The sequence below is a fragment of the Lytechinus variegatus genome, chromosome 2 (genome assembly GCF_018143015.1).
Source record: "Lytechinus variegatus isolate NC3 chromosome 2, Lvar_3.0, whole genome shotgun sequence".
NCBI lineage: Eukaryota > Metazoa > Echinodermata > Echinoidea > Temnopleuroida > Toxopneustidae > Lytechinus > Lytechinus variegatus.
Window position 1 is genome coordinate 42,375,453 of NC_054741.1, and position 12,388 is coordinate 42,387,840.

The window sequence follows — 12,388 nt, forward strand, 5'->3', positions numbered from 1 at the left end:
GTACAATGTACACGTGCGATTTGAATACGCTACTTATGAAGCAACAAATAGCTATATTTGGAATAATTTCAAGGTCAAATGATATGGTTTTGAGTTCAAATATTTCATGTTGCTTAAAGTAGACCAAAAGTTGAACATGTCTTCCAAGTTTTGGCTTAAGCTCACCCTTTGTATTGAAATGACACCCATTTGAAAGTCAATGTAAACACCATTTGAATGCCATTTGATTCTGGAAAATTAGCCAATTTACTGTTTTTATTGATTTTTAGGTATGTTTTCAAGGTCATTACCAACAATAAAAACTATTTTTGAAGATATATCCTTTGAATACTAATTACAGACTATCATCACAGAAGAGATCAATGTCTTTGGGCTCTTCATCTTTGAGTTATCACAATTTGAAAAGTGTTGAAAAGCATGTATGTGACATTAACATCAATTTTAGGGTGTTTACGACCATTTTGGAATGCGCAAATCAGCCCCCTAACATTCCGGTAGCAAAATTTCTCAAGTAACACTTGAAAATATGGATAAATGTCTATCAAAACACAGAAATTGGTCCCCCTCCTCGATGGGACGGTAGGTGATCCGTGACCTTGAACTTGGCATCTTTTGAAAAAAATCCAACTTTGAGGGCGCCCTACAGGAAAACGACACATACTCTTGGGTCAATTTTTTGTAATTCTGTTGAGCATCTTAAAGTCCATAAATGTGCATAATATTTGGTTCTAAGCTAATTTAGTTTTGGATTTATGAGCCTCCAAACATGCTTCTGAAATCATTGACACGGATGCTTAACGCCATTTTCGGTGACCTCGTGTGCGAAATCCGGTTGACAGGTCCGCGCTACAGTATACTCTGCATGTTTTGACCAAAAAGTTCTTCCAATTTACTAAAAATGAAGACTGTAATCAATCAAACTTTGCTGCAGTAGTCAATCAAAAATAGGCAATTTTATTTAAAATAATTTTGTTGTGTGCGCATTGGTTGCTATGGGAGGCCGTATCTTAGCAACCATTTGACCTTTTTAGTCAAAATATTTCAGATTTTTCCGTCAGACACTTGGGGCAACATTTGGTGCGAGTTTAAAGAAAATCGAAGAGGGTCGGGTGACAAATTGTCTGAAAATTGGTTGATTTGACGTGGATTGACCCAACTATAAGAAAATATGACTCTGAATACATTAAATTTGGATTCATTATGACTGGCAGTGATGCAAAACCAAAAGCAATGTGTGTCGAATGCGCTCAAGTCTTGTCAAATGAGGCGCTTAAACCATCAAAGCTTATGAGACACCTAAACACAAAACATCCGAAGATTGCCGGATAGCCCAAAGAGTATTTCGAGAGGAAAAAAGCTGGATTCAATTACAGCAGAAGATTATAACCAGTTTTACAACTCAATCAAAGTCAACACTGAAAGCTAGTTATATGGTAGGTGCTCATATCGCTCGTAGCAAGAAAGCCTTTACAGTTGGAGAGGAGCTTATTCTACCCAGCGCTGTTGATATGTGTAGGGAAATTCTAGGAGAGGCAGCAGCAGCCAAAATCCAGTCGGTATCTCTCTCTAATGATACTGTTACCAGGAGAATTGCTGAAATGAGTAACGATATCGAGTACCAACTGATATAGAAAATTAAAACCAGCCCGGATTGTTCTATTCAATTGGATGAATCCACTGACATAAGCAACCGAGCTTTGAGACTAGTTTTTGTGAGATACTGCGGAGATAATGATGTTCATGAAGATCTCTTGTTCTGCAAAGAACTTCCTACAAGGACAACTGCGGATGAGGTGATACTCTGCCTTGACAATTACTTCATTCAGAAGGGGATCGATTGGAAGATCTGTGTAGGCGTGTGTACTGATGGCGCTGCATCAATGACGGGAGTCCATCGTGGTGTTGTGAAGCAGGTCAAAGAGAGGGCACCACATGCAAAGTGGACACATTGCTTTTTACATAGAGAGAATTTGGCAACAAAGCAGATGTCACCAGACTTGCATGAAGTCATGAATGTAGCAGCTAAAACTGTGAATTACATAAAGAAGAATGCACTGAATTCAAGATGTTTTGGCTGCCTTATGCGACAGACTTGAGGCAGATCACTTGCAGCTTTTGTACCACAGTGAGGTGAGATGGCTCTCAAGGGGACGGGTACTAAATCGCCTCTTTGAACTCCGCCATGAAGTCCGTATGTTTCTTGAGAAGCAATCATCCCTTGCTGAGCACTATGCAGATGATACGTTTGTTGCAAAATTGGCCTACCTGTCAGATATGTTTGACCAGTTAAATCAACTCAACATATCGATGCAAGGACGGAACAGCTCAGTGTTCTTGGTTGCTGACAAAATCAAAGGATTCAAGAAGAAGCTTACCTTGTGGAACAGGAGAGTGAGTAGTGGACGATTTGAAATGTTCCCACTGGTATGTGAGACCTTGGAATCTCTTCCCCATTTGGACATATCTGGTCTCATTATCCAGCATCTTGATCAGCTGTCACAAAAGTTTGCTGACTACTTTCCGGAGGACCCACGAGAAGAAAACCTCTGGATATTGAACCCTTTCTCTGTGGACCCTTCTTCAGATGACATGGCCCTCTCTATCACCCTTGAAAATGAACTGATGGAACTTTCTACTGACAGTGGCTTAAAACTTCAGCTCCCACAACCACAAGTAGATTAACCCTCATTCTGGATACTTGCAAGCAAGGAATATCCTGATTTGTCAAAGCGTGCAATCAGATTTCTCCTGCCATTTACCACAACATCTGGCTTCTCTACTGTGACTGTGACGAAATCAAAAGCACGAAATAGCCTCAAGCAGACTCCTTGAATGCCATCCTCCGCTTGAGCCTGTCTCCAATCCAACCAAGGATTGATTATATTGTTGCAAACAAGCAAGCACAAGTTAGCCATTGAAGGTAAGCAGCATTCTCTTTATGTTGCATGGTTGCATGTTTGGGGGCTGTAGTTGCCACTAATATGCTCATTATAATCGTGTATCTTCGAGCCGAGACAAGTAGTCATATCGCTTTCTTAAAAATTTGGTAGGTGGGCCTCGAAAATTTTTTGAGAGTTTAAGTGGTCCTCGAGTAGAAAAAGGTTGAGAAGCGCTGGTCTAAGTTCATTGACCCTAAGTGACCTTTGACCTTGGTCATGTGACTCAAAACTCAGGCAGGATGTTCAGTAATACTTGATTAATCTTATGGCCAAGTTTCATGAACTAGGTCCATATAGGTCCATAGGTCCATATACTTTCTAAGTTATATTGTCATTTCAAAAACTTATCCTTCGGTTAAGATTTGGTGTTGACGCGGCCGCTGTTGCCGCCGCTGTCAGAAAAGCGGCGCCTATAGTCTCACTCAGCTTCACAGGTGAGACAAAAACTTGACCTTTTGACCAGTAAAAGATTTTTGACCCCCATCTTTGTCAAAAAAACACATGTGGTATTACCCAAGGATCATGAAAATACCTAATTTTTCTTATTTACGATTTAACTGGATACATCTACTTCATTTAGGCTAGTTTATTTCAATCAACTTGTGAGAGAGCGGCATCTCCCTACACGAAAGATCATCGCGCGATGAGCTCCATCTTCCTGGTATTGAGCCCGTGACATTCAGACATGTAGCCACGCAAAGCAAGGGCCTGGTGGGAGGGACTCAAGAAGATGTAAGAAAATTAGGTAAGTATTAACATGATTTACTTCAATATCTGGGATACATCTACTTAATTTATGCTAGACCAGCAAGGATTCAGCTGTGGGAGGCATGTCTAAAGCAAAAGTAAGCAAGAAATTAGGGAGTTCAAGACAGGGAAGCCGCTGCCTTCAGGGCTGAGGTCAAAACGCCTCACCAGACGGAATGTCTTTCAAACATAAGAACGTTAAAGACTTGGCAGAATGCCAAAAAGCGGCCCTCAAAATACTGTCTAGTGGAAAACCTTAGAAAAGGGCCCATGACGTCCCAATACTCCTAGTATTGTGAACCTTTGACCTCGCATCAGAAAGAAGCGCGTCCGCATCCGCTGATCTAATCGCTGCAGTGAAATGTTTGTGAGAAAGACAAATGAGTTCATCAGATTTGCGAACAGCCTTTGTTTTGTGGAGATACCATTTCAAAGCCCGAACAAGACACCAAACTATATCCTCAGGAATGGATGAGCCAGAAAAAACTCCACAGACCAGACAAGACCGTTTGGTACTTGGCAATAAACGAAGGTGTAGAAATCAAACTCCCCGCCTCACCCACCTAATGTGTCCGGTTGTAATACATAAAGAATGCAAGAGCTACACCTTTAGCAAGAAGCAATTGCAATTAAAAACAAGGCAAAATTTTGTGTCTCGCCCACTAATGAAAATAACCAGAAATATCGTTATTTGTGAGGGCATGCAACAGAATTGTATTGAAACTTCATTGTGAAATGACTGGGATGGAATAACACTTGTCATAAAAGCCTTGCCATAAACTTTAATGTTGACCTGAAGATGACCTTAGATCTTACAATGTTACCTCCGACTGCAGCATATCATGCAGGTCGCCTAAGTACATCTGCCATCCAAATTTTGTTGAAAACCAACTTCTGGTTGCGGAGTCAGGTGTCATACGAGAGTCTTGCATGTAAACTTTAACGTTGACCTGAAAATGACCTTTGACCTTACCATGTGACCTCCGACTGCAGCATAAGATGCACATCCCACAAGTCCATCTACCATCCAAGTTTGGTTGAAAAGTGACTTACGGTTGCGGAGTTAGGTGTCATAAGAGAATCTTGCATGTAAACTTTAACGTTGACCTGAAAATGACCTTTGACCTTACCATGTGACCTCCAACTACAGCATAACATGCATGTCCCCCAAGTCCATCTACCATCCAAGTTTGGTTGACAAGCGACTTACGGTTGCGGAGGTGTCATAAGAGAGTCTTGCATGTAAACTTTTAATGTTGACCTGAAAATGACCTTTGAACTTACCATGTGACCTCCGACTGCAGCATAAAATGCAGGCCCCCCAAGTCCATCTACCATCCATGTTTGGTTGAAAAGCAACTTACGGTTGTGGAGTAATGTGTTATTAGATTTGGATCCCTAAGCCTCGTCTTCACCTCTGGTGGGCGAGACAAAAACTGTCTTGATGGATGAATTATGCAAAGATGCCTTAGCCATCAGCTCAAAGGGAGGTTTAGCCAATGCGTCAAGTACGGCCCCATGAACGACTTACGGGTAGACTTGGGGGCCTGCTGACGGTCTGGGAACGAATCCCATGTGTCGGCGGTTTCCTGTGCAGGTGAATTGGCTGACGATTCAAACGAATCACTGGAGGCTCCCCAGGGTGCGAGAAGGCGGTTGTCTGCTTGATCCACTTGGTGCTCAAGGATACCAACAGCTGAAGCTGACGTGGAGAAACAAACCCACACTGCTCGAAGGCGTTCTGGAGCAACATAAGTTGTGACACCTGGCCATTGGCACAAGAAGCAGACAAAGGTCTGTCCGGGTAAAAGGGGCTTAAGACCTTGGATTTCTTCTTCTTTTCGGACTCCGCCGGAGGAGCAGGAGAAAGTTCAAGAGAATGGGGATAGCGTGATTTCCTGTCTTTGCCTTCCGGTGGGACCGGCCGTTGGCAGAAAAGAAACGTCACCCTAATCTGACGGGGTCAGATATTTGTGTGAGCCCAACGGGGTCAAGCTACCAGGAGCTGGTAGCACTTTGCTGATGCTCCCTGAGGGAAATTGACAAAGCATTGAGCCTAGTGTGTGCCGGAAAAAGAGACCCGCACTCTTATCCAGGTCTTATGACCCTATAGCTGGTGGGTCAGGCAGCCCTGGAGAAGATGTTTTCTCTACAAGTGCAACACTCCCCAAGATGGATTCACGTCCCGTCACGGAAATCTGAGCTTACGCATTTCAGGCACGTGGCCATAGCTCCATAGTTCCACCCTTTTTCTCCTGGGCATGTGAACGCAAATCCATCATTCTCTGGGGCACGTGGGCCTGATTCTGTTTCACCCTTCTTTGACCCCCGCGCAAAGGGTCCGTCTCTGTTACCCTCACCACCGCTGAGTGCAGGAAAGAAAACACAAGAGCTTGGTTCTTACCCAGCGGTAGCCGTGGAATCATCAAGGGATGAGTTGGAAATCCTTATTGAAAGTATTCTTAAATCTGAAAGAACTAAAAAGAGGGGAGAAAACAGAGGAAAGGTGGGGGAACAAGAAAAAGAAGAAATTCCGAAGGTCCACCATTGGCAAGATAAAGCTTTAAAAATTCTAAGCAATAAAACCTAACACAGGGATAAAAAAGATCGCATCAGATGCTGTACCTGTAAAAATTGTTATTTTTGTTCTTGTAATGAAGACGACTGGAGACCATAATAAACTTACTAAGTCTGAAGACCAAAAGATTAAGAAGACCAATTGTGAAAAACAAAGTTTTTTGTTGTTTTTAATCAATTAAGACGAACCAAATGTTGCTAATTAATTAAGCAAAACAAGGCTTCTGAAATCTAAGTCCAAAAACAGAAGACTAATATGAAGACCACCTGTGAGAAAAAGGTTTTCTTTCTTTATTTATCAACTAAGACAAACCTAGTGTCACTAATTGAGCAAAAGGGGCCTCTTAACCCTAAAAAGACTGAGGGGGCTGATTCAGCCCCCCCCTCGACATTTTTCGCGATAAATCTGCCGCTCGAAATTTTTTGACCACGTCGCTCGCTGACTTTTTACTATCAAGTCTCGTGCAACTTTTGAGACCAAAATTGTGACCCCGTGTACGCGGTTATGAAATTACGCAACATTTCGTAAGTGCATGCAGACCCAAAATTACTCAAAAATGTGAATTTGTGTACAAATCCAATGCAAATAGTGTTTAATTAGCCAAAATTCATAAATTATCATTATTTTTCCTTTCACTGCTTAAAATCAATTGATTTTATCTTGTTTATGGTCAAAATAAAGTCCCCGACAATTTCCATTGAAAAAACAATAAAAAACAAAAAGTCAAAAAACAAAGAAATACATAAGAAATTTAGAAAATAAAATACATAAGAAAATAAATGTTTTTTTCGAAATTTAAAAAAAAATGAATTTGATCAGATGCCTATATAGAGTATGTGAAACAAAAATTAGCATTTTAGGGGCAATATTTTATTAATTAGAGCAAACTTATGATTTTACGCATAAATTAGCATAATTAATGAGCAATGAGATTTTTTGCAGAATTTGATTTTACAGTTTTGTAGATAATGCCATGAGTAACGCGCATGCCAATTTTCTTCGCGATCGCGCGATCGGTGGCCGAGATCATAAGGGGGGGGGGCAGAATCAGCCCCCCCCAGTCTTCTTAGGTGTCGAAATAGCCCAGTCTATTTAGGGTTAAATCTAGGTCCGAAGACAAGAAACTGAGAAGACCACCAGTGAAAAAAAAGTTTTTTTGTTTCTTTTAATTTACTAAGACAACCAAGTGTCGCTACTTAATTAAGTAAGACAAGGCATCATATCAAGTACAACAACAGAATAAAGTCTGAAGACAAGAAAATTTAAGAAGTGCCCTTATCTGTCAACCATTCACAGTAGCACTGCGAAAGAAAGAGAAAGATGGAGCTCAATGCATGATGATCTCTGGGTAGTAAGTCGCGTAGGGAGATGGCACTCTTGCGCAAGGTGGGACAGGGTCCCGTCGTTTAATCATTTCGACTCAGGCCTAATCAATACCAATCTTGTATCAAATTGAGTGAATATCCCTAAATGTGCCAAAAAGCTAAAATTATTTAAAAGATCACCTACTATTTAGAACCCATGTTTTCAAGTCACATGGCTTCATGCTGGTAATCTGGCCTATTGTGTATTCATTTGTCAGTTCACTGTGGGACCAGTATTCTGGCCTATCAGGTTCAAGGGTTAATAAAGCAAATCAAATGTTCCACAAAGTCACTTAAATCTCATAAAGACCACTAAAGTATGGCAACATGACTTATCCAATCTTACCTTAAATTGCCTATTATCAAGTCTCAGCCTTCTGTCCCTGATATTCATCTTCTGTTGCATCAAAGTGACTGATGCTATGGCTGTTGTTTTGGACAATCTTGGAAGTGAGGTCTTGGTGCACTTTGTTGGGTTCTGAGTGGGAGTAAAAGGGGCAGAGTCCTCCCTAGGCAGTGGCTCGATGCCTGGTATGTTGATGTCACTGTCACTTTGTAATGTGCTGGGGGCACTCCTCTTGCGGCCAGCCAGTTGCTTTGGCATTAGCCGCAGAAGATTTGGTATGGGTTTACTTTGCACTTTGAACAGATCCAAACTGGGAGGTAGAGATGGTGTGCCTAAATCGAAAAAAAGTATATCAAAAAGGAAATACAAAAATATTACAAAGTAAAATATAAAATAAAATCAAATGCGTAATGGAACAAACATGTTGAACCTGAACTTACCTCATAAAAACTTGTTTGCATTTTGTTCTAAATTTGATGAAATAACAGGTAATAAGTAGCAGTTCCATACACATTCTGAAAGCAACTTCCTCTAGGCAATTCTGCTCAACATGCATTGATAATTTTTAAATGATACAACAAATAATTCAAATCAAGTCATACAGGTGTAAACCACCTGCAATATTAACAATTGGAGCGCCTCTGGCAGTGTTGCCTTCTTTACGTGATGTAAAATAGCATAAAATAACATAATACGCCCATCTGCAACGCGAAAATGGAGCTATTGGTCAAGCAAGAAAAGTGGAAGATGGCGACTTCACCTATGACCTTCTGACCTCAAAATCAATAGCATTGCTAGGATCTATGCTATTATCATTCACACCAAACTACATGAGCCTAGGTTAAGTTCAACCAAAGTTATCACGTTTACAAGGACTGCAGAAGGGTACAATGAAAATATGTCACTGTGACCTTTGACCTCAAAATCAATAGAATTGCTAGGCTCTATGCTAGTATCATACACACCAAATTATTTGTGCCAAGGTTAAATTAAAATAAAGTTATTGCGTTTACGAGTGCAGAAGGGTAAGATGAAACTACATCACTGTGACCTTGACCTTTGACCTTTTGACCTCAAAATCAATAGACTTCCTGAGATCCATGCTGGTATCATACACACCAAATTATATGAGCCTAGGTTAAGTTCAACTGAGTTATCGCGTTTACAAGGACTGCAGAAAGGTACAATGAAAATAGGTCACTGTGACCTTGACCTTTGACTTCAAAATCAGTAGGCTTCCTTGGATCCATGCTATTATTATACATACCAAATTATATGAGCCTAGGTTTAGTTAAACTGAAGTTATCGCGTTTACAAGGAGTGCAGAAGGGTACAATGATAATAGGTCACTGTGACCTTGACCTTTTGACCTCAAAATCAATAGGCTTCCTAGGGTCCATGCTAGTATTACACATACCAAATTATATAAGCCTAAGTTAAGTTAAACTGGAGTTAACGCATTTACAAGGAAAAGTTAACGGACGGATGGACAGACGGACAGACAGACGGACGGACACAGAGCGTGATACCATATGTCCCGTCAAGACGGGCGTATAAAAACCACCATCTATATAATACCAAAAGACGACCCCCAACCCCCACCCCCCCCCCCCCACAAAGCCATCCACATCTTAATAAGAATTATGTGATATGATTACATGACTGCATTTCCTACTTTACTACACAGATCATCTAATGACGCATTGCGGCCATTTGTCTGAATGCTCTTTATTAGGGCTGAATTTGTCCCTTTTTTTGATAGATTGAGCCTTTTTTTGATAGATTGACCATGTTTTTCATGACCCAACGCCATTGACCCACATAGTAAATGTCAAGAATTGCAGATGATAAAAGCGTATGTAAAGCGAACAACATGTACTGCAAAGTCAAATGTGATGCATAATATGCACTTGTCCCTACAGTGAAAACAATGGGCACTGTGGCGTAGGGGAATGCGGGGTAAGTTGAGCCAACAGCCCCAGGCCAATAATGAATGAGTCAGATATTATGGTGGTGTTATGTATTGATGACCCATTACATAACCCTTAACCCCACCATATTGTTTTCAACTTTGAAACAAAAAAGATGCAGTCTGGCATCTGCACACACAACTTTCGATAAATAAAATTGAATCAATACAGCGTCGAGCTACCAGATTTGCATTAGAACAAAAGCACCAACAAATGTACTATGATGACCGACTGCAGCTCTTAAGTAGGCAATGTCTACATTCTCGCCGTAAATATTGCCTTATCTCTTATGTTGTGAAGTCATTGTTCCGTGTAATTGAATGTACTACTGTTGGGCATGCCATTTCGGTAAATACTCGCCAAACTGGTGAGATGAGGTTCGTCCACCTCCGTGCGCAGACTCAGCGGATGCATGGTTCGGCAATCAATGCATTTCCCCGTTATTGGGATGAGCTCCCCGAGTCCTTGAACACGGGGGTGGTCGAGACTTCCTTATCGAGATGGCTTGCAGCGCTTGGGCGTTACCTCCGCCAGTGCCCGATTTAAGCAAGTTGTTAAGTGTTCAATCCCATAGAAAGTGTTAATAATAATAATAATAATAACATTTGTAGGGCGCTTTATACTGGTGTTTCAAAGCGCACAGGTTGGCAGATTACAATAATATACAGTCAATCAGTGAAAAAAAAAAAAAAAAATTATGAGAAAAGGTGAGCTTTAAGTGACGATTTGAAAATTTCTACGGAGGGAGCATTTTGGATATGAATTGTGAGTTTATTCCAAAGGGTGGGAGCAATTACAGAAAATGCACGATCACCATAGCGGGTCTTAGTGCGAGGGCCATGAACTAAATTATTGGAATATGATGAACGTAAAGATCTGACAGAAGAGGAAGAACGAAGGGAAATAAGGTCTTGGAGATATTTGGGTGACATATTATGGTTAATTTTGTATACAATGAGTAAGTGTTTAGTGTTTAATTCCTTAGAAGTTAGTCTTATTTTAAGTATTATTGTACCATTTTGGGTACGTTCACAATTCCTTTGCCTGTGTCACCTTTTCTTTTCTTTATCCCCCACCCTCTCTCTCTCTCTCTCCCACTCTCTCCTTTCCTTTCTCTTGGTCAACTTCATTCAGCTTAATTCCCTTTTCCCATCATTTCCACTTATTTTCAGTTACAAGTTCCCCAGGTTACAAGTTCCCCAGGGTTCGATTTTAGGTCCTCTTTTATTTTTACTCTATCTTAATGATATTATAAAAACCTCCTCTATTTTATCATTTGTCTTATTTGCTGACGATGCAAATATATTTTATTCTCATAAAGACCTTAATTCATTAAACAATGTAGTAAATCGTGAAATGTACAAGGTGTCTAACTGGTTTAAGGCCAACAAACTTTCTTTAAATACAAAAAAGACACATTTTATGTATTTCAGACATTAATCCCATAATATCAACACACCGATTTACATTAACATTGACGGTACGCCTTTAGAACAGAAAACCAATTCAAAATTTTTGGGTGTAATTATGGATGAATTTCTGTCTTGGAACCAACACATACACCATGTTACAATGTGCGTTTCAAAAAGTATTGGAATCATTTCAAAGTTAAAATTCCTACTTCCTCATACATGTAAAACTTTATTCTTATTATACAATTCGTTAGTTCTTCCATATATATCATACTGCAATATCGTTTGGGCAAACTGTGGCTCTTCTAAACTAAACTCTATATTTAAACTACAAAAAAGAGCTATCCGTATGTGTACAGGATCACATTACTTGGCTCATACTGACCCATTGTTTCACAAACTCAAAACATTAAAAATCTTTGATATTAATAAGATTCAAATTGCTATATTTATGTTTAAGTATTTTAATAATCAACTTCCCCAGTCTTTTAATAATATGTTTATATTCAACAGGTGGTCAATTCCAGCGTAACGGACATGACATTCAGACATATTTTTGTAATTCAAAGGTTTATACAGTAGAATTAACAGTCTTTTGATAATTGTTACTGAGCTTATCAGACACGTTGAAGTATCAGTTACATATACATGGAATTTCAAATTGTTTCATTGAACAGTTGTTGAGATATTGCACTCTGTGAGCGTAACGGACATGACACAAAATGGACGAAGCATTTTTACCTCCAATTGCTTATCAAAATTCCTGTGAATTCTTAGATTGCATGCACCTGACATTGGTGTTAATTTAACCTTAATATCATGCTCTATCCATACAATGGTGTTTAACAACAGTTTTGCAGTGCATTCTGTATTCCTAGCTCAAAATGTAGCGTAACGGACATGACACACGAAGCGTAACAGACATGACAGTTTCGTCCACTTTTTGTAAGTGAATATAATTATTTTATTACAAGATATGGTACAAGTCTAATTGTTTACATGTTAAGGCTAGAGGTTAGAGACATACATCAT

General features: G+C 39.9%; 1 protein-coding gene across 1 annotated transcript in view; it reads right to left on the minus strand.

Annotated features, from left to right (window-relative positions):
* LOC121408116 (protein Jumonji-like) overlaps positions 1-12,388 on the minus strand; it is a 61,604-nt gene that overhangs the window by 10,535 nt on the left and 38,681 nt on the right. The window contains exon 3 of the mRNA XM_041599449.1: positions 7,975-8,306. Within this exon, the coding sequence (XP_041455383.1) occupies positions 7,975-8,306 (332 nt within the window). The remainder of the gene's footprint in view (positions 1-7,974; positions 8,307-12,388) is intronic.